The 23,884-nt window shown below is 44.2% G+C and overlaps 1 protein-coding gene across 1 annotated transcript in view; it reads left to right on the top strand.

Annotated features, from left to right (window-relative positions):
- clip2 (CAP-GLY domain containing linker protein 2) overlaps window positions 1-23,884 on the top strand; it is a 66,921-nt gene that overhangs the window by 28,523 nt on the left and 14,514 nt on the right. Inside the window, exons 4-8 of the mRNA XM_039005217.1 lie at window positions 9,515-9,639; window positions 12,737-12,950; window positions 14,484-14,681; window positions 16,692-16,795; window positions 21,001-21,061. Of these exons, the coding sequence (XP_038861145.1) occupies window positions 9,515-9,639; window positions 12,737-12,950; window positions 14,484-14,681; window positions 16,692-16,795; window positions 21,001-21,061 (702 nt within the window). The remainder of the gene's footprint in view (window positions 1-9,514; window positions 9,640-12,736; window positions 12,951-14,483; window positions 14,682-16,691; window positions 16,796-21,000; window positions 21,062-23,884) is intronic.

Raw genomic sequence — 23,884 nt, 5'->3', positions numbered from 1 at the left:
AGAACATTCTCCACGGCGTCTCCAGACTCTGTCACGTCTGTCACATGTGCTCAGTGTGAACCTGCTTTCATCTGTGAAGAGCACAGGGCGCCAGTGGCGAATTTGCCAATCTTGGTGTTCTCTGGCAAATGCCAAACGTCCTGCACGGTGTTGGGCTGTAAGCACAACCCCCACCTGTGGACGTCGGGCCCTCATACCACCCTCATGGAGTCTGTTTCTGACCGTTTGAGCAGACACATGCACATTTGTGGCCTGCTGGAGGTCATTTTTTTAAAATAAGATTTTTCCTGTAGAATTCCCAGCGCTGCTCCCGGGTATCCTATTTCCATGACTGACTGTGCTGTCTACACCAAGGACAACTCAATGTCATTTAAACTGGATGCAATCTAATTGGGATTTTGTACACAAAATATGTCAAAATAGAAAGTAAAAATGTCAACGTTAAAAACCCTGAGCGGTTTCCTTCCTCTCCGGCAACTGAGTTAGGAAGGATGTCTGTATCATTGTAGTGACTGGGAGTATTGCTACACATCCAAAGCTTGATTAATAACTTCACCATGCTCAAAGGGATATTCAATGTCTGCTTTTTTTTACCTCATCTCCCAAATAGGTGCTCTTCTTTGCGAGGCATTGGAACACCTCCCTGGTCTTTGTGGTTGAATTTATGTTAGAAACTTACTGCTCTACTGAGGGACCTTACAGATCATTGTATGTGTAGGGTACAGATCAAATTTATTTATAAAGCCCTTCTTACATCAGCTGATGTCACAAAGTGCTGTGCAGAAACCCAGCTTAAAACCCCAAACAGCAAGCAATGCAGGTGTAGAAGCATGGTGGCTAGGAAAAACTCCCTAGAAAGGCCAGAACCTAGGAAGAAACCTAGAGAGGAACCAGTCTATGAGGGGTGGCCAGTCCTCTTCTGGCTGTGCCGGGTGGAGATTATAAAAGAACATGGCCAAGATGTTCAAATGTTCACAGATGACCAGCAGGGTCAAATAATAATAATCACAGTGGTTGTCGAGGGTGCAGCAGGTCAGCATCTCAGGAGTAAATGTCAGTTGGCTTTTCATAGACGATCATTCAGAATATCTCTACCGCTCCTGTTGTCTCTAGACAGTTGAAAACAGCAGGTCTGGGACAGGTAGCACGTCCGGTGAACAGGTCAGGGTTCCATAGCCGCAGGCAGAACAGTTGAAACTGGAGCAGCAGCACGGCCAGATGGACTGGGGACAGCAAGGAGTCATCAGGCCAGGTAGTCCTGAGGCATGGTCCTAGGGCTCAGGTCCTCCGAGAGAGAGAAAGAAAGAAAGAAAGAGAGAAAGAAAGAAAGAAAGAAAAGAGGGAAAGAGAGAGAGAATTAGAGAGAACATACTTAAATTCACACAGGACATCGGATAAGACAGGAGAAATAGTCCAGATATAACAGACTGACCCTAGCCCCCCAACACATAAACTACTGCAGCATAAATACTGGAGGCTGAGACAGGAGGGGTTCTGTGTCTCCTCCTCACACTCTCCCTGAAGTGCGTGTTCCCAGTCCGGTACGTCCTGTGCCTGCTCCTCGCACTCGCCCCGAAGTGCGTGTCACCAGTCCGGTGCCACCTGTGCCGGCTCCACGCACTAGGCCTCCAGTGCGCCTTCCCAGTCCGGTACATCCTGTGCCCGCTCCTCGCACTTGCCCTGAAGTGTGTGTCACCAGTCTGGTACCACCTGTGCCGGCTCCACGCACTAGGCCTCCAGTGCGCCTCCCCAGACCGGTACGTCCTGTGCCTGCTCCTCGCACTCGCCCGAAGTGCGTGTCACCAGTCCGGTGCCACCTGTGCCGGCTCCACGCACTAGGCCTCCAGTGCGCCTTCCCAGTCCGATACATCCTGTGCCCGCTCCTCGCACTTGCCCTGAAGTGTGTGTCACCAGTCCGGTACCACCTGTGCCGGCTCCACGCACTAGGCATCCAGTGCGCCTCCCTAGTCCAGTACGTCCTGTGCCTGCTCCTCGCACTCGCCCTGAAGTGCGTGTCACCAGTCCGGTACATCCTGTGCCTGCTCCTCGCACTCGCCCTGAAGTGCGTGTCACCAGTCCGGTACGTCCTGTGCCTGCTCCTCGCACTCGCCCTGAAGTGCGTGTCACCTGTCCGGTGCCACCTGTGCCGGCTCCACGCACCAGGCTTCTGGCGACGGTTCACAGTCCAGAGCTTCCGGCGACGGTCCCCAGTCCAGAGCTTCTGGCGACGGTCCCCAGTCCAGAGCTTCTGGCGACGGTCCCCAGTCTAGAGCGTCCGGCAACGGTCCCCAGTCCAGAGCTTCCAGCGACGGTCCCCAGTCCAGAGCTTCCGGCGACGGTCTCCAGTCCAGAGCTTCCGGCGGCGGTTCACGGTCCGGAACCTCCTGCGACGGTCCACGGTCCGGAACCTCCTGCGGCGGTCCACGGTCCGGAACCTCCTGCAAGGGCCACGGTCATGGAACCTCCTGCGACGGTCCACGGTCCGGGAACATCCAGCGATGGTCCACGGTCCGGGAACCTCCAGCGACGGTCCACGGTCCGGGAACCTCCAGCGACGGTCCACGGTCCGGAAGCTCCAGCGACGGTCCGGAGCGTCCAGGAACGGCGTCCAGTCCCGCACCATGGCAGGAGCCTTCCTCTACGCCGATGTCCAGGCACGGCGTCCAGTCCCGCTCCAGGGCAGGAGCCTCCCTCTGCGCCGGTGCCCAGTCCAGGCACGGTGTCCAGTCCAACACCAAGGCCGGAGCCTTCCTCTGCGCCGGTGCCCAATCCAGGCACGGCGTCCAGTCCCACTCCATGGCCAGAGCCTTCCTCTGAGCCGGTGCCCAGTCCAGGCACGGCATCCATTCCCGCTCCATGGCAGGAGTCTTCCTCTGCGCCGGTGCCCAGTCCAGGCACGGCGGCCAACTCAGCTCCATGGCCGGAGTCTTCCTCTGCGCCGGTGCCCAGTCCATGCACGGCGGCCAACTCAGCTCCATGGCCGGAGCCTTCCTCGGCGCCGAGGCCCAGTCCGGGCACGGCGTTCTACCCGGCTCCATGGCCGGACCCGTGGTCTGAGCAGGGACAAAGTCCCGCACCAGAGCCGCCACCGATGCTGGCGGATCCGCGAGCAGAGTGGGTACTTCGCCCCGCACCGGAGCCGCCACCGACGCTAGATGCCCACCCGGACCCTCCCCTATAGAGTCAGATTTTGCAGCCGGAGTCCACACCTTTGGGGGGGGGGGGGGGGGGTACTGTCACGCCCTGACCATAGAGAGCCTTTTTATTGTCTATTTTGGTTAGGTCGGGCTGTGACTAGGGTGGGTAATGTAGGATGTTTTATTTCTATGTTGGCCTGGTATGGTTCCCAATCAGAGGCAGCTGTTTATTGTTGTCTCTGATTGGGGATCATATTTAGGCAGCCATTTCCCCACTGGTTTTGTGGGATCTTGTTTATGTGTAGTTGCCTGTGAGCACTCCATAGCTTCACATATCGTTTGCTTTTTATTGTTTTGTGCGTTTCACGTCAATAAATTATGTGGAACCCATATCACGCTGCGCTTTGGTCCGAATGTTCTTACGACGAGCGTGACAATTCCACTTTGACATTATGGGGTATTTTGGGTAGGCCAGTGACACATCTCAATTTAATCAATTTTAAATTCAGGCTGTAACACAACAAAACGTCAAGGGGTGTGAATAATTTCTGATAGCACAAGAACACAGTTAACTTCCTTTATCTTTATTTGACCTGTGAGGCAAACTAACTGTTTCATAGGACTGGTCTTACACATCCTCAATATGATGTCTTAAGAGAGACTTTCATAAGGGCTAAGATATCTGTCTAACCTGCATTTGAAATCATAGATAAAAAAATATCAGAGCCTAATGCTCTGGTGAAGCTCTCTGTGTCTTGGCATTAAAGCTGAGTCGCTCTGAGTCATGTCTCAGGCCAACTTCCAGATAAACAGGAAGTTCGAGAAAGCAGTAGCCAAGTGGAGGCATATGTTGCCGACTCTATGTCTTGGCACTGCTGGCAGGCACACTCAGGCTGTAATATGTGAATCCATCCATCCAACCTGCACCACAAGCAACCCACTACTGTGTTTTACCTTGTTGCTTTCAGACTTTGCCTCACGGTTTTCCATCATGGTTTTCTCATCCAAGTCCATGGAAATGGACGGGTTAGGGATGGAAGTTCTGGAACGCCAGGGAACACTCAGATAACAGCGAACCAGCAAGGTCTACTATTTTGAAACTGAGGTCTTCTTGTGTTTTGACAAGCTAGGTTGTGGTCTGTTTCATGCAGTATATGTTCCTTGGCGTGAAGGCTGTTTTGGACGCAGTGCGTACAGGTTTACGTAAACAACGTGAGCTAGGAGGAAAGGACTGGACATTCTTTGGGAGTGTTTTTGTTATCTCTGCGTAGATTCACGGGTGATGAATGTGTCCGTCTGCCTTGTCAAGATGGAGCTTCACTTCTCGGAGGCAGGAAGCAAGGAAGTGAGGCTGTTCCAGTGACAGTACTCGTATTTCACATACAAATGCGCACCATATGTGATATATATGTGCGTCACTGTTTTCAGTGATTTACTGTGGATGTGAAAGAATGGCATTCATCACATATTCAACCTGTTTTGACTCACATGGGCACTGTTGATGACTATCACTATCTTTAAAAATGTATTATTATTATTAACATTTATTTATCGATCAATTCACAATCCTCAACATTAATTGTGCAGTTTTCATCCTCAAACATCTGCAGTTAGCTCTTGAAACCGTGCAACTGATTTGTATGCATTTGATGAATACAAACTTGTAATCCACTGGAAAAAACTGCCCTGTGCTGACAATGACATGTTATCCATAAGGACAGTGTGCTGTAAATAAGTTTTGCTCTTTGCTCTTTCCATTAAGGCAATTACAGTAGGTTCTTCTCTAGCCCACTCACAAAAAGGCATCTGTGTTTCGGGATCAGTCTGGAGAAGATGTGATTCCAAACACTGGGGCAGTAGTCATGAGTCAGATGTTGTGAATTGAACAAAGAGCTGTTCTCCCCAACTCGTTTCAATGACAGACATTTTCCCTCTCTAGGCTACTACATTCACACAAAAAAAACTAGTATTATTTATATGATTGTGAATGTCATTCCCTGTGAATTCCCTCTTCTATATTGCGTTACAACGTGATGAGAACAGCGTGAGGGCATTATAACATTTTGCTTCATAAGGCATTATACAGCCTTATAATGCATTATGCATAGCTCATAATTATTTTAATACATATGAAGACGGTATCAATAGGAAGTGTTACCAAATTGTGATTTGGAGCAAATTTTTCCCAGTATATACAGTGCTTTCAGGAAGTATTCACACCCCTTGACTTATTACACGTTGTTGTGTTACAGCCTGAATTCAAAATTGATTAAAAAAAAGACGCATCAACACGCAATACCCCATAACGACAAAGTGAAAACATGTTTTTAGAAATCTTTACAAATGTATTTAAAATTAAATACAGAAAAATCTCATTTACATAACTATTTACAGCCCTGAGTCAATACTTTGTAGAAGCATCTTTGGTGGCGATTACAGCTGTGAGTCTTTTTGGGTAAGTCTCTAAGCTTTGCACTCCGGGATAAAATACTTCAAACTCTGTCAAGTTGATTGTTGATCATTGCTAGACAGCCATTTTCAAGTCTTGCCATACATTTTCAAGCCGATTTAAGTCAAAACTGTAACTAGGCCACTCGGGAACATTCAATGTCATCTTGGTAAGCAACTCCAGTTTTGTCCATGCAGTTTAGGTTATTGTCCTGCTGAAAGGTGAATTCAACTCCCAGTGTCTGTTGGAAAGCAGACTGAAACTGTTTTAAAATCACCTTTGGCCTCATGGTGAAATCCCTGAGCAGTTCCCTTCCTCTCCGGGAACTGAGTTTGTAGTGACTGGGTGTATTGATACACCATCCAAAGCCTAATTAATAACTTCACCATGTTTTTTTGTGTTTTTTCACATCAACCAATCAGTACCCTTCTTTGCTAGGCATTGGAAAATCTCCCTGGTCTTTGTGGTTGAATTCACTGCTCGATTGAGGGACGTTACAGATGTGGGGTATAGAGATGAGGTAGTCATTAAGAAATCATGTTAACAACTTTTATTGAAAAAAGAATGAGTCCATGCCACTTATAATGTGATTTGTTAAGCATATTTTTACTCCTGAATTAATTTAGGCTTGCCATAAGAAAGGGGTTGAATACTTACTGACTCAAGGCTTTTCATTTTGTATTAATTTCAAAAATGTTCTACAAACTAAATTCTACTTTGACATTCTGGGTGTATTGTGTGTTAATCAATGACACAACATTTCAATTTAATACATTTAAAATTCAGGCTGTAACACAACAAAACGTGGAAAAAGTAAAGGGGTGTGAATACTTTCTAAAGGCACTGTAAAGCCTTGTGGAGCAATATCTCAATATCTCTTTTGTTATTTGCCTTTTTGGGTTGTCATCTCATACTGTTTGGGAAAAATATATTCTCACAGCCAGAAGCTAAACAATATGGCTGTGAAAGAACAGGAAAGTACTTTAGGAGATTGAAAAGAGAGTGAAAGCTTTACCAGCTTTTGCCATCAGATTAAAACCACACACATGTGAATTTAGACTCAATTTCATTGTCCTGCTCCTTGCAGGGCTTTGAGTAAGAGATACACGCTGGCATAGATGTCATTGTTTGGCCTCTAGGACAATGATTGTTGGTTGTTTGTTAGGTTATTGTTTTGGGTAATCAGGGTTGGGCGATTTACTTGAGAAATGCGATCCTTTACTGATTACAGATTACATTACAATGAAAGTAATTAGTAACATATGACATTGGGTTACTCAAAATTAGTAATAATAGTTCATTCCATTTCTATCACCCGAATTCTTTTAATAAAATGTTTTCCCTAATATTCAATACAAGAACAAAAAAAATGATATCAACTCATCGAAACCTCTTTTAATGTTTCATTTTTTTCTTTTAACAATCAGCAGTTAACATACAGTACAGTATGGGGTAACAGAGGGTTTACAATACATACTCCAAAATGTACAAAATAAATATAAAAAAGGGACATATTGATGTGCAAAAAATGTCCCAGTGTCACAAACAGAGGTGGTATCAAATCTAACTGTGATGTTCCACTGTTAGAGTGGATTTACTTCTAGTCAACTCTGGCTAACTAAGTACCGTTGCTTATATGTGAATTTGAGTTCGGAACACGTTGGATGCATGTTGCATGAGGTTGGGTCATATTCTCCTGGAGAATCTGGTCTTCCCATCGGTTCGGCCTCCTTTGACACTAGCAAATCACCAGCCAATCACCACGTGGTGCGTTCCCAAAGCATATTGTTGGTGCTGCGTGGTGACAGACAGCGCATCTCAGTACGAAGCGCGATGCACAGTGCATTTATCATCCAATCAGCTGGTAACTTTTTTCTTACGACAGGTACATTCGCTGCTGCATAGGTAGCCTTTATTGCCCTACTGTAACGATTCTCTACTTCGTCCTCCTCCTCAGACGAGGAGAGGCGAGAAGGATCAGAGGACCAATGCGCAGCGTGATAGTTTGACATAATTAGTTTTAATAAAGTAAGACGAAACACAAACACTTGGAAAATTACAAAACAACGTAGACAGACCTGACTTGAGAACTTACAATAGACGAAGACCGCACGAACAGGAACAGACTACATACATGAACGACAAACGAAACAGTCCCGTGTGGTTGACATACGGACACGGAAGACAACCACCCACAACAAACAATGTGAAACAACCTCCCTATATATGGTTCTCAATCAGAGGAAAACGTAAAACACCTGCCTCTGATTAAGAGCCATACAAGGTCAATTAAACCTGCCACTTAACATAGAACAAACACAGACTGCCCACCCAGCTCACGTCCTGACCCACTAAATACAACTATACAAAAGGAAAACAAGGTCAGGAACGTGACACCTACCAAGCAAAAGAGCAGTAACTGCACATTTGATCAAAAATGTGTTTTTTGATACATTAAATACATGCTTTATCATGTGGACAAATATCCTGCATCCACTGTGCTGTGTTATGGAGAAAATGGGGAGTATGTTTTTTAGATTATTTCTGGTTTGGGGGGTTTGGGAGAGGACGCAATATTGTCATCGTCATGGCATTCCAAGACAGTTTACAATGAGAATGGATCTCTGTTTGCATCCGTCCACGTTGTTTGTATATGATTGAACTTTAGAGGGAATACGTTTCTTTATCATCTTTCCTGTTCTTCTATCCATTCTTGCTCCTGACCCTCCTGGGGCAGAGATGGGGAAGAGATGACTCAGTCTGAAGGCACGTTGAGACTCTTTACCATAGTACAAGGTTGTCTAATTTCATTGAAAGAAATGGTAAAGCAGTAGGGTTTATGTTTTCAGATTATCATGTCTATACACTTGAACTGGCCATTTCCATTCTCAGCTGCAATATTTTGTAACTGTTACTGCATTTGCATCCCTTGGTGGTTGTGCGTTCAATGCATAATTTAGAGGTGAAGTCATTCGTGTTACGGCATGGGAGAGACTCAGCACTGAGCCGAGACTGATCACCCCCAAAGTAGCATGGTGGTCTTTGTGTTTCTCAAACCCCCTGAACCTGCTCTCTGTCTATCCCTCAGTCTGTCTGATCGCACTAGCGTAACTGGCTGTGACATCTTTTCAGGCACTCGAATGTAGGCCAGGTCAGCTTTTCCAGTCATGCACTCCATTGTCACCTCCGAGTTGTTGTCAACGCCGAAGTCTCCCTTCGCGACACTAAGATGCCTGTCTGATTTCACCCTTAAGTGTTGACGTCCTTTAGTGTCAGTATGGGATACAGTATTAATGCATAACACTCCGCTTCCACCTAAAATGGCAAGACTCCATTGTCACTGAAAGTAGCCTATTGGTTATTGTTACCTTTTTTGTGGTATACATACCTTATTTTTAAACCTGTAATCTTTACCACAGTTGCTTATGAGAAGAAGGAAAAGTATGTTGCACACTATAATACTTTTTTAAAAGTATTCAACATTTGGGGGCCACATGTCAAAAACAAACAAGCAAAAAGAAAAAGAAAGACAACCTCAGAACTGAGTAAAAGATGTACTTTACTCGAAAAGAAACAACAAATATTTCCACGCAGGGAAAAGTCTTGAACACTAAACAAAGAACAAACACGCACAAAACCATGTGGGAACTAGAAGGTTAAATAGGGAATAAATTATAACGTAATGGGAACCAGGTGTGTACAATCAAGACAAAACAAATGGAAAAATAAACGTAGATCGGTGGCAGCTAGAAAGCTGGTGACGATGACAGCCAAACGCCGCCCGAACAAGGAGAAGCACCAACTTCGGCGGAAGTCGTGACAACCTCATTTGCAGTTTTTCTATATTTTCTCTTACTATGCAGTGTATTTTGGACATGATCATTACCAAGATGTTGCACTTGTTCACCATGCTCCTTTGTCTTGTCAGGTGGGGGGCACCAAGACAGGAGTGGTGCGCTACGTGGGGGAGACTGACTTTGCCAAGGGTGAGTGGTGCGGCGTGGAGTTGGACGAGCCCCTGGGGAAGAACGACGGTGCAGTGGCTGGAACCAGGTATACACCGTCTGTCACCCATCTCTCTCTCTCTCTGCCTCGCTCTCTCCCTCTGCCTCTGTCTTTTTCTCTATGTCTATGTCTGTCTCTATTTATCTCCCTCTCCTGCTTGATTTAACTCCCTTGCATGTGTTCACTCTCTCATTCTCTTGCTGGATCTCTGCTGTAAGCTCTCTCTGTATTCCTCCTCTATTCCCCCTTTATCATTCTCTTTCATTCTTTATTTCTATTTTTCTGTCTCTCACTCTGTCACTTTTTCTGTCCTACACACACACACTCTCACATGCACACACACAAACCCCCCCACACACATACACCTGTCTGGCAGATCTAGCTGTAGGCTTAGTAGTGTCTTCAAAAATCAATCATGTGTGGTTTAGTGTCAGACAAGACGGCATCGTTCTAATTTTAGCTGCAATTCCTCTGTATGGTAGACGATTAGAGCTAGGAGCTCCCTTCTGAACCACAATATTCAACTGAATTATTTTCAAAATGGTGAAAACATGAATCGCCGTGCAAACAGAATATGGCTTCACTCTCCAGAATATGACTTCACTCTTCTTCTCATTACAAAATGAATGTCACATTCTGTTTTGAGATGGAACAGTAGCTGTGCAGGCATAAACTAGCGGCACCATGCTCCAGTTCCCTCCACTTTCATATTTGATTTATTGAAACCTGCTTTTGAAAGATTTTACCACTGCAAATATTGCAACCCACTTAACCAGAAGAATGGTTTCCGCCCTCAAAGTGACTGATTTCTAATAAAATACCTGTTGATGTAAGGGAATACTCGACAACGACTAGCCATGACTTGTCACAAATCACATTTAAATGCCACAATACGGTATAAGTGAATTCACCACAACAAGCTGTTTTATATGGAAACCCATACCCGCTGCAATTTTTTTTAAAATTTAAGCCTCATGATTTGTCAACATGCACAGTTAGTCTGTGCTTCAGTCTGATCAACTGTAGCCTACTGATAACAACCACAGCTGCAGGTAGCCTAGAGAAGCCTACAGTATGCGCTTTACTCCCATCTCAGCCAGGGAAAATGTAACGTCATGTTTTTATAAGTGAAGATTTATAATACTATTTATGAGTTTTGTTGACTGCACAATTTGGCGGGTAACTGTATGGCTTTCTTGTGGCTCAACGCTGTTCTCAGATTATTGAATATTGTGCTTTTGCCGTAAAGCTGTTTGAAATCTGACACAGCGGTTGCATTAAGAACAAGTGTATCTTTAATTCTATGTAAAACATGTATCTTTCATCAAAGTTTATGATGAGTATTTATGTTATTTGACGTGGCTCTCTGCAATTTCTCCGGATATTTTGGAGGCATTTCTGAACATGGCGCCAATGTAAACTGAGGTTTTTGGATATAAATATGAACTTTATCGAACAAAACATATATGTATTGTGTAACATGAAGTCCTATGAGTGTCATCTGATGAAGATCATCAAAGGTTAATGATGAATTTTATCTCTATTTCTGCTTTTTGTACCTCCTGTCTTTGGCTGGAAAAATGGCTGTGTTTTTCTGTGATTTTGCGGTGATCTAACATAATCGTTTGTGGTGCTTTCGCTGTAAAGCCTATTTGAAATCGGACACTTTGGTGGGATTAACAACAAGATTACCTTTAAAATGGTATAAGATACATGTATGTTTGAGGAATTTTAATTATGAGATTTCCGTTGTTTGAATTTGGCGCCCTGCACTTTCACTGGCTGTTGTCATATCATCCCGTTAACGGGATTGCAGCCATAAGAAGTTAACAGGTGTGTGCCTTCTTAAAAGTTCATTTGTGGAATTTCTTTCCTTCTTAATGCATTTGAGACAATCAGTTGTGTTGTGACAAGATAGGGGGTATACAGAAGATAGCCCTATTTGGTATTCTTCAAATAGCCACCCGTTGCCTTGATGACAGCTTTGCTCACTCTTGGCATTCTCTCAACCAGCTTCACCTGGAATGCTTTTCCAACAGTCTTGAAGGAGTTCCTACATATGCTGAGCTCTTGTTGGCTGCTTTTCCACCGGTCTAATGTCCATTTCTGGTGTTTCTTGGCCCAAGCAAGTCTCTTCTTCTTATTGGTGTCCTTTAGTAGTGGTTTCTTTGCAGCAATTCGACCATGAAGGTCTGATTCACACAGTCTCCTCTGAACAGTTGATGTTGCGATGTGTCTGTTACTTGAACTCTGTGAAGCATTTATTTGGGCTGCAATTTCTGAGGCTGGTAACTCTAATGAACTTTTCTTCTGCAGCAGAGGTAACTCTGGGTCTTCCATTCCTGTGGTGGTCCTCATGAGAGCCAGTTTCATCATAGCGCTTTATGGTTTTTGTGACTGCACTTGAAGAAACGTTAAAAGTTCTTGAAATGTTCCGTATTGACTGACCTTCATGCCTTAAAGTAATGATGGACTGTCATTTCTCTTTGCTTATTTGAACTGTTCTGTTCATAATAAGGACTTGGTATTTGACCAAATAGGGCTATCTTCTGTATACCCCCTACCTTGTCACAACACAACTGATTGGCTCAAACGCATTAAGAAGGAAAGAAATTCCACAAATTAACCTTTAAGAAGGCACACCTGTTATTAATTGAAATACATTCCAGGTGACTACCTCATGAAGCTGGTTGAGAGAATGCCAAGAGTGTGCAAAGCTGTCATCAAGGCAAAGGGTGGCTATTTGAAGAATCTCAAATATATTTTGATTTGTTTAACACTTATTTGGTTACTACATGATTCCATATGTGTTATTTCATAGTTTTGATGTCTTCACTATTATTCTACAATTTAGACAACAGTAAAAAATTAAGAAAAACTTGTGAATGAGTAGGTGTTCTAAAACTTTTGACCGGTAGTGTGTGTTGCCAATGGTATTTTTCCAAAAAGTGTACTACCTACCTAAGGTTAGAGCTAGGTTTAGAATAAGGGTTAAACTAAGGGTTAAGGTTTAGGTTAGGGTTAGAGCTAGGGTTAGGGTTAGTAGATAGTTAGTTGAAATGTTACTGATAGTCTACAGATGGACTATCCAAATAAATTGGTACCGAGATATCTCTTCTCCCCTCCCCCTTCTCCTCTAACCCAGGTACTTCCAGTGCCCGCCCAGGTTTGGCCTGTTTGCACCCATCCACAAGGTGATCCGCATCGGCTTCCCCTCCACCAGCCCAGCCAAGGCCAAGAAGAGCAAGCGGATGGCAATGGGGGTGTCGTCGCTAGCCCACAGCCCCAGCAGTTCATCTATCAGCTCTGTTAGCTCTGTGGCTTCCTCGGTGGGCGGGCGGCCCAGCCGCACTGGCCTGGTGAGAGATACACATGCATACATAGGCACAAGTATACACACACACCAATGTATTTTCATGACTATAACTGCAAGTCTAATGGGCTTGTATGCGCACATCCATTAAAAACTTCTCCCAGGTTCTTGATCAGAGAGGACAACGATCCCAAAGTGTTTAATAGGACAAGTGTATAACTGCATTCTCCACATTTTTGCAGACCCTCAGAAATCTGACAGACACACAAACAGACTGAAAGGAAGAGACTGAGACAGAGAGAAAAAGATTGAGAGAGATTTAGAGAGGACAAAGAGGGATGTTTGCATGAAAAACAAAGGAGACATGCAATACAGGATACATATTTGGCCAAAGAGAAAGATGTTAAGATAAAAAAATCACAGACGAACGCAGTAGAGACACATTACATAGAATACTAAAAACACGTTAGCTATTGAGGAACAGCACATACATACGCAAGAGAAACAAAGAGATAGTATTGGTATCTTATGAGTATTGATGAAAATGTATCTCTGTGTACTCTGAATGCCCTCCCCATCCTGTCAGTCAGGTGACATATTTGGAAGAGTGGGCATAGGATGGGCATGTAGCACATTGGGTTAATTAACCGTTTCCCTTCAGCCAGCATTAGGACGCTCTAATTATAACGGTCTGGCATGCTCTCACTCAGGCGGTCATCTTAGTGCTTGCCCTAGGGTTAATGTACAATACAGACACACCTTCTCTATTGTCATCAAACAGAGTCTGCTGTAGTCACACTGTCACTATACCTTTCGTTGCCTCAGGTGTGTGTGTGTGAACATGCCCCTGGGGGACCCAGTTTGGCCCTCCGTCTGTCCCCTTCTTCACTTACTCCCTAAATACTATTTTGATGACAATGCAGATCTGTTCAAATCATGTGTCACGTGCCTACCGGGGATAGGCAATTCTGGTTCAAGGACCATATCGGGACTTTGTTCATCAAAGTAATTTGCGGGTGGGAAAAATATATGTATTATCGTGTCTACATACTTTCTATTTAGCTTTAGACCTTCAAGTGTCAACTTCAAGTCCTTTTTTATCCAAAATAATGTAATTAAAAAATATATATATTATAAAAAAAGGAATCCACAGACATCCACCATTTTATTGGCTTGTGGGCCGGATCCGGCATGGTGTTATATGTTGCCCACCCGTGGTCCAGACCTGTATTTATGTTTAGTTTTCTCATTTGTTTTTCTAATGCTCCAAGACTAAATTAAAGCCCTCAACCTGAATGAAATAATAATCCAACCATATCATGAAAGCCCTGATCCATGCAGAATAAAAATAACTTATGTGATTTGGTAATGCCAGCACTCCTTTTCCTTATATTTTTAATTGAGTATGTATCTATTTGTTCATGTGTAATGCTGCAAGACACATTTTCTCTAATCCTATCTCCTTCTCTGCCTCCCTTCCTCTATGTTTTTTCCTCACTTCTTCCTTCTCTCACTCCATTATTCTCTCATTCTGCCACCTCCTTCCCCCACCACCTCCCTCCCCACTCCCCCTCCATAGCTCACGGAGACGTCGTCGCGCTATGCCCGCAAGATCTCTGGCACCACTGCGCTGCAGGAGGCACTGAAGGAGAAACAGCAGCACATCGAGCAGCTGCTGGCCGAGCGGGACCTGGAGCGGGCCGAGGTGGCCAAGGCCACCAGCCACATCTGTGAGGTAGAGAAGGAGCTCAACGCCCTCAAGGCCCAGCACCTGCAGGTAGGCAGTAGCCTGAGTGCCAGTCTGTTTTGGATTTATTTGGACTGAAAATAGTTGGGTGTAGTGGAGCAGGTGTGTAATGCTGTACATCCCTGGAACTGACTGACACATGAATGTCTGCATGCACATGTACACATGTACAGTACACACACATACAAACATGTTCACACTCATGCAAGCAAATAAATCAAAACACACCACACACACATATACACATGTACTTAGTCTATACTGTACTTAGCCTTGTTTACTAGACTCATAGAGGTACTAGCCTGTGAATAATGGTTCGCCTGGAGATCTGCATCGTTCATTAACAAGCCCGAGCCTCAAATTCATGAAGCAATTCAAAGTGGAATGTTATCTTCCATGATGTCTCTTTGCTAGACAAGGTGCACACTCGTTTTGCATTGCCCTAGGTGGTTGGAGATTTCACTAATGGAACGGGTTAAAATTGTGCAAACTCCGCCCACCCGCGATGCAAAACGAATGTGGCCAAGGGAAGCAAGTCCAGTGCTCTCAACCAATCAGGTGACAGTGTTTATAGCGGAAACAGAGAGGATCTTGGCCTTGGGCTAGCCATACCAAAGTTTATGTCTCCCACCATGCTGTGTCAAAGGCACACGGCTAGCAAATAAACTAGCATTTATTTCACTAGAAAGTTTAGAGAATTTCATATTTTTCCCTAGAAAGACCATAGCAAGACAGTGGCAATGGCAAAGCATTAAATAGCATGCCACACAAACCTTTCTTGTACGTGATTCACGAAAACAATAAAACTGTGATGACTGTGTGAAACAGAGCGCTGGAAGAATGTTGTTTTGCCTTACAAGGAAAGTATTTGGTATATTGGTTTATTCAGATCCCCATTAGATGTTACATTAGCAACAACAGCTACTGATTCCAGATCTGTTTGAGCTGCTATTGCACATTGGCCATAGGAATTGGCAGCACACCACAAAGAGATCTGGGACCAGCATGTTGTTATATAATGTAGGTTGGCCCGACAAAGATTGTTTCTGTTTTGTTTTGTTCAGAATGTGTGATAAGGATGGTACAGTGATGACAGTGTGGCTGCTTCCAAAAGGCATATCCCCTATATAGTGCATTACGTTACACCAGAGCCCTATGGGTGCGAGTATGTTGTGTGCAGTGACAGGGGTATTTGAAATGGCATAATTTCCCCTACATAGTGCACTACAAAGGGAATAGGGTACCATTTCAGATACATGCTGTAACTGTCACTGCATGCTGTCACCCACTCTGTGGCTCAGCCAGGGAAATGTCCTAAATTAGTCTGCCATTAGTCTGCCCATATTGATGAGTCAATGGCTGGGCTCTTGACTGAAATAAGATAAAAGCAAGTGCATATTTAAATTTAAATCCAGAATGACTTACAGCAGCAATTAGGGTTAAGTGCCTCGCTCAAGGCCACAGACAGATTTTTCACATATCAGTCAGACACGCAGTATGACTCTGTACTGTACATTAAGCTGTACATTAAGCATAGTTCAGGACTAAAAAGCATTCTCAATGGTGATGTTCCAATGAAAGAATGCTATTGTAGTAGTGTGTGCTGTAAATCCTTGGAACTGACTGATGCGCGCATACACACACATACACACTTAGCCGTTACTGTACTTAGTGTTGCTTACCAGACTCATAGCGCTACTTACCTGTCAAGAAAGCATCTCCAATGTGCTCTGGTTCGCCCGGGGATTTGCATCAAGTAATTCTCCATTGAAAGGGCTTTTTTGGTCCAGGACTAAACTTGTCCCGGAAAACCGACCCTTATTGTATAATCTACAGACTTGACAAAGAAATCTACTTAACTTGACAATGAAAACATGATTCATTTAATCAATGTTTCTGTTACTATTGTCACTGTACATGTGAACCAGGCCTAAATTAGTAGTAGTAGTGTTTGTCTACTTACTGAGAACTTGTCAAATCACTCTTGGTGATAGCATGGTACACTTCATCACTGATATTGTTTGTTTTCTCTGATTACAGTATGTCACTGAGACGGAGAGCAACCTCCATCAAGTCAAAACTCTGTTGGCCAGCACTCAGAAAGACAAAGTAGAGCTAGCCAATCAGCTTGAAGAAGAGAAAAGGTACAATGTTGGGGATTTCTATGGAGTAATCTGGCTGGTTTGTCCTTGTTAGGGCAATCATTTGTGAACAAGATGTGGCATATAAATATATAAATACTACATTTCACAGAGCAATTTAATATCCTATTTTGATATACAGTGGGGAGAACAAGTATTTGATACACTGCCGATTTTGCAGGTTTTCCTACTTACAAAGCATGTAGAGGTCTGTAATTTTTATCATAGGTACACTTCAACTGTGAGAGACGGAATCTAAAACAAAAATCCAGAAAATCACATTGTATGATTTGTAAGTAATTAATTTGCATTTTATTGCATGACATAAGTATTTGATACATCAGAAAAGCAGAACTTAATATTTGGTACAGAAACCTTTGTTTGCAATTACAGAGATCATACGTTTCCTGTAGTTCTTGACCAGGTTTGCACACACTGCAGCAGGGATTTTGGCCCACTCGTCCATACAGATCTTCTCCAGATCCTTCAGGTTTCGGGGTTGTCGCTGGGCAATACTCCCTCCAAAGATGTTCTATTGGGTTCAGGTCTGGAGACTGGCTAGGCCACTCCAGGACCTTGAGATGCTTCTTACGGAGCCACTCCTTAGTTGCCCTGGCTGTGTGTTTTGGGTCGTTGTCATGCTGGAAGACCCAGCCACGACCCATCTTCAATGCTCTTACTGAGGGAAGGAGGTTGTTGGCCAAGATCTCGCGATACATGGCCCCATCCATCCTCCCCTCAATACGGTGCAGTCGTCCTGTCCCCTTTGCAGAAAGGCATCCCCAAAGAATGATGTTTCCAACTCCATGCTTCACGGTTGGGATGGTGTTCTTTTTCCTCCAAACACGGCGAGTGGAGTTTAGACCAAAAAGCTCTATTTTTGTCTCATCAGACCACATGACCTTCTCCCATTCCTCCTCTGGATCATCCAGATGGTCATTGGCAAACTTCAGACGGGCCTGGACATGCGCTAGCTTGTCACCCAGTTCTCTTTGAGACTGTGGTCCCAGCTCTCTTCAGGTCATTGACCAGGTCCTGCCGTGTAGTTCTGGGCTGATGATGATCATGATCATTGATCATTGATGCCCCACGAGGTGAGATCTTGCATGGAGCCCCAGACCGAGGGTGATTGACCGTCATCTTGAACTTCTTCCATTTTTTTTTTTTTTACCCCCTTTTCTCCCCAATTTTTGTGGTATCCAATCGCTAGTAATTACTATCTTGTCTCATCGCTACAACTCCCGTACGGGCTCGGGAGAGACGAAGGTCGAAAGCCATGCGTCCTCCGAAGCACAACCCAACCAAGCCGCACTGCTTCTTAACACAGCGCGCCTCCAACCCGGAAGCCAGCCGCACCAATGTGTCGGAGGAAACACCGTGCACCTGGCCCCCTTGGTTAGCGCGCACTGCGCCCGGCCCGCCACAGGAGTCGCTGGAGCGTGATGAGACAAGGATATCCCTACCGGCCAAACCCTCCCTAACCCGGACGACGCTAGGCCAATTGTGCGTCGCCCCACGGACCTCCCGGTCGTGGCCGGCTGCTACAGAGCCTGGGCGCGAACCCAGAGACTCTGGTGGCACAGCTAGCGCTGCGATGCAGTGCCCTAGACCACTGCGCCACCCGGGAGGCACTTCTTCCATTTTCTAATAATTACGCCAACAGTTGTTGCCTTCTCACCAAGCTGCTTGCCTATTGTCCTGTAGCCCATCCCAGCCTTGTGCAGGTCTACAATTTTATCCCTGATGTCCTTACACAGCTCTCTGGTCTTGGCCATTGTGGAGAGGTTGGAGTCTGTTTGATTGAGTGTGTGGACAGGTGTCTTTTATACAGGTAACGAGTTCAAACAGGTGCAGTTAATACAGGTAATGAGTGGAGAACAGGAGGGCTTCTTAAAGAAAAACTAACAGGTCTGTGAGAGACGGAATTCTTACTGGTTGGTAGGTGATCAAATACTTATGTCATGCAATAAAACGCAAATTAATTACTTAAAAATCATACAATGTGATTTTCTAGATTTTTGTTTTAGATTCTGTCTCTCACAGTTGTACCTATGATGTACCAAGTGTACCTATGATAAAAAAGTACAGACCTCTACATGCTTTGTAAGTAGGAAAACCTGCAAAATCGCCAGTGTATCAAATACTTGTTCTCCCCACTGTAGGTATCCCTATTCAATATCCTGTTGTCATAAAATAAAATAAAAATATGACAACAGGATATTATTATTGCCTTAGACCTTATTCACATCTTGGCCATTGAAACCAATTCAAAAACCTTCCTGTGACCTGTAGATTAAAAACTCCTGCACACCTATACTCTAAAACAGAATCCATTTGGGGTACTAAGAAGAAAATTTCTAGCTCATTGTCATATGCTCTGTTCTTGAAAGACACAACCGTTTATTAGCTAGCCGCTAGGGTTAGGCGGTATCCAGATGTTCATACTGTTTCTGTACCATACCGCGGTATGTGCACAAAACTGTTTAGTCAACAGGGATCTTGCTCCAGGAGGGGATTGAATGTCTTTGCTGTAACCAAGAAGCTTGATCTTGACATCTAGCCACTTAGCTAGCAAGTTAGCAAACCAAATGCATAGCATCTTAGATTTCTTATACACTGAACAAAAATATAAACGCAACATGTAAAGTGTTGCTCCCATGTGTTATGAGCTGAAATAAAAGATCCCAGAAATGTTCCATATACACAAAAAGCGTATTTCTCTAAAATGTTGTGCACAAATTTGTTTACATCCCTGCTAGTGAGCATTTCTCTTTTGCCAAGATAATCCATCCACCTGACAGGTGTGGCATATCAAGAAGCTGATTAAATAGCATGATCATTACACAGTGCCCCTTGTGCTGGGGACAATAAAAGGCCACTCTAAAATGTGCAGTTTTGTCACACAGCACAATGCCACAGATGTCTCAAGTTTTGAGGGAGCGTGCAATTGGCATACTGACTGCAGGAATGTCCACCAGAGCTGTTGCCAGAGAATTTAATGTTAATTTCTCTACCATAAGCCGCCTCAAACGTCGTTTTTAGAGAATTTGGCGAATTTGGCAGTATGTCCAACTGGCCTCCCAACTGCAAACCACGTGCATGGCATCATGTGGGTGAGCGGTTTGCTGATGTCAACATTGTGAACTGAGTGCCTTGTGGTGGTGGTGGGGTTATGGTATGGGCAGACATAAGCTACAGACATTGAACACAATTGCATTTTATCGATGGCAATTTGAATGCACAGAAATACCGTGACGAGATCCTGAGGCCCATTGTGAGGCCCATTTTTTAAAGGTGTCTGTGACCAACAGATGCATATCCGTATTCCCAGTCTTGTGAAATACATAGATTTCGGCCTAATGAATTTATTTCAATTGACTGATTTCTTCATATGAACCATAACTCAGTAAAATCTTTGAAATTGTTGCATGTTGCCTTTATTTTTTTGTTCAGTATAGTTATATTTAACTCATAGTTATAAGCTGCGGCGTAGCACGTGCCCCCCCCCCCCAAAAAAAAACAGTATTGAAAATCATAAACGGTATAATCTCCCAACCTACTAGCAGCACTAGCCGTCTATGGAACGTTCAGCTGTGAATAAGGTATATAGGGAGCCATTTGAGAGGCATCCATGGTTGTCTGTACTGTGATCAGACCTGGGCCAAATACGTATGTCAAACACTTTCACATACTTGAAGTGAGCTTGATTTAGCATGTCCAGTTTTCAAGGTGGGAGGATTTTGCACTTTGGGGACTATTCCATTGGTTCCATTGCACTGGTCATGCTCAATCAAGTGTACTTCAAGAGATTGAATTTACATACTGTATGCAGTTTTTGAAGTGGGCCAATGCTTTCCTGTACAGAGTACTGAATCCGACTCAAATTTTCTACTGCTGGAGTATCGGCACCTTTTAAAGAACATTCGCTCTAATATGAGTACTGTCACCCAAAATGGTGTCACCCTATTTCGTTCCACTTCAAGCACTGACCATATATATTTGACCCAGGTGTGTTCCTGTGGCACAGTTGGTAAGAGTGGCGCTAGCAAAGCCAAGGTCGTTGGATTCAATTTCCACAGGACTCAAATATGAATGCCAAAAATGTATGCAGTCACTACTGTAAATTGCTTTGAATGAAAGCCTTTGTCGGGTTGTGATGCTCTTCTGTGGCACTTCCCTGACACCTAGTGGCCGACGTGTTATTACAGGAAAGTGGAAGACCTTCAGTTCAGAGTGGAGGAGGAGTCCATCACCAAAGGAGACCTTGAGGTATTTGTCTACCATTTGGTAAAAAGCTTAGATAAACAGTTTGATAAACGTGTTTTGAAGGGATGAGAATGTGTGTTTATAAGATTACTTTAGCAAAAGTGATCAAATTTGGCTCTTCCTATAGTGCAATGTGAAAGCTGTTAATTAAAGTCTAGTAGGCTAATAACAACAGTTATGTTAGAGTGACCAAAAGGCTGTGCCAAACATATAGCGAGTCAAACAGTAAGTGAGCAAAGACAGACAGAGGGACATTTCACATTTTCAGTGTCTGTCTGTAAAATGTCTCATCCTTCAATCTGTTGACTGCTGTTACAGAGAATCCCATGTGATGTGTATTTCACACGTCTCTTCAACCTGTACAGGTTTCTGTCCTTCTATGTCTTTTTTTCCACCTCCTGTCTCTCTCCTTTCTCTCTCCCTCTCTGTAGACTCAGACGAAATTGGAGCATGCCCGTATTCGGCAACTTGAGCAGAATCTGTTCCTCGAAAAGTCGAGAGCAGAAAAGCTTCAGAAAGAATTAGAGGTGAAGCGGGTAAATGGAAAAGCTAGCCCAGCCTAGAGCTCCTGCCTGTATCCATTTTACTTTGCGCTTTTCCATTGTATCTTTTGTTTTGTTTGCAGTGGGACTTGAACACAAGTCCTTGTCATTCCTGTCCAGCACCTGTCTCCAAAGGTCCCCAAACTCACAGTCACTCATACAGAAAATACTATGTCAGTTACGTCATCAAACGGCATAGACTACAATCAGAATGTGGTGCCATTGCTCTGATTTATGTATCAAGGATGCCAAGGATGCTCTGTACAGATGCCTAGAACATGACATTAGGTTTCATGTTGAGAGAAACAAATTGCATAAGTGTTACCTGAATCAATTATTTAATTAATGAATTCTGGTATAAGAATTGAGAAAACAACATGATGCTACATGTATATAAGTTGTGGAATACTAGATCTGTATTAGTCAACTCTGGTAAATCCCCCTAATTGAATTGTCCTCATGGTCTCTATTGCACAAATTATGTTCAAATTTTTCTGCTATCAGAGTGTAAGTCATCGTAATGGGAAAACCACTCCCTCTCTCTCTGGTTGCGTCTCTAATGACACCCTATTCCCTATTGTGCACTACTTTTGACCAGAGCCATGTGAGCCCTGTTCAAAAGCAGTGCACTCTATAAGGAAATAGGGTGCCTGAGACACAGCCTCTATCTAATCTCCCTTGGCTCTCAGCCCCACTCCTACTCGGTTTCCCATCAGCTGTAGAGTGTCGGAGTGTTGGAGACCACTCACTCGGCCCTGGAGGTAGTCTCGAGTTTTCAACTCTCATCTGCAGCGATCACTTTTTCCACGTTCCTTTTGGTGCTCACTCGCAAAATCTTGTTAGATTTCTCAGGGTGCACTGCTGGAGCGGTTGTCAGCTGTAGTCAGCTTTGTTTCCACTGTTGAGGTCATAATTTTGCATTAGAATTAGCACAAATGTCACACTTCCATTGAGTTCTGCTGAGGACCAAAATGTTATCTTATACAGTTATATATACTATATATAATATACACACAGTGGCCAGTTTATTAGGTACACTACCCTGTTCATGATAATGGTTTGCTCCTACAGTAAGTCACATGGCCGTGGCTTGCTATATAAAGCAAGCAGACAAGCATCGAGGCATTCAGTTACTGTTCGTTGAACGTTAGAATGGGCAAAAGGAGTGACCTAAACGACTTTGGGCGTGGTATGATCATCGATGCCAGGCACGCCGGTTCCAACATCTCAGAAACGTCCGGCCTTAAAAACGCACAACACTGTCTAGGGTTTACCGAGAATGGTGCAACAAACAAAAAAACATCCAGTCAACGGCACTCCTGTGGGTGAAAACAGCTTGTTGATGAGAGGTCGAAGGAGAATGGCAAGAATCATGTAAGCTAACAGGTGGGCCACAAACACAAACATAACGTCAGAGTACAACAGTGGTGTGTAGAGTGGCATCTCGGAATGCACAACTTGTCGATCCTTGTCACGAATGGGCTATTGCAGCAGACGACCACACCGGGTTCCACTCCTATCAGCCTAAAATAAAAATAAGTGGCTCCAGTGGGCACGTGATCACCAACACTGGACAATTGAGGAGTGGAAAAACATTGCCTGGTCCGACGAATCCCGGTTCGTCATGCTGATGGCAGAGTCAGAATTTTGCGTAAGCAGCATTAGTCCATGGCCCCATCATGCCTGATTTCAACAGTACAGACTGGTGGCAGTGGTGCAATGGTGTGGGGAATGTTTTCCTGGCACACGTAAGGTCCCTAGATACCAATTGAGCAACGTTTCCATGCCCCAAAGGATTCTGGCTGTTCTGGATGCAAAGGGGGGTCCGACCCAGTACTATACTGAACAAAAATATAAATGCAACAGCTTCAACTATTTAATTTAAGGAAATTAGTCAATTTAAATACATTTATTAGGCCCTAATCTATGGATTTCACATTACTGGGCAGGGGTGCAGCTATGGGTGGGCCTGGGAGGGCTTAGGCCCACCCACTGGGGAGCCAGGCCCAGCTAATCAGAATTTGTTTTTCCCAAAAAGGATTTATTACAGACAGAAATACTTCTCTGTTTCATCAGCTGTCCGGGTGGCTAGTCTCAGATGATCCCGCAGGTGAAGAAGCCGGATGTGGAGGTACTGGGCTTGCGTGGTTACACATGGTCTGCGGTTATGAGGCCTGACAAAATTGATTTACTGACAAATTCTCTAAATTGACGGAGGCGGCTTATGGTAAAGAAATTAACATTCAATTCTATGGCAACAGCTCTGGTGGATATTCCTGCAGTC

The sequence above is a fragment of the Salvelinus namaycush genome, chromosome 12 (assembly GCF_016432855.1).
Source record: "Salvelinus namaycush isolate Seneca chromosome 12, SaNama_1.0, whole genome shotgun sequence".
Classification (NCBI taxonomy): domain Eukaryota; kingdom Metazoa; phylum Chordata; class Actinopteri; order Salmoniformes; family Salmonidae; genus Salvelinus; species Salvelinus namaycush.
This window is presented reverse-complemented; position numbering and strand designations above follow the sequence as displayed.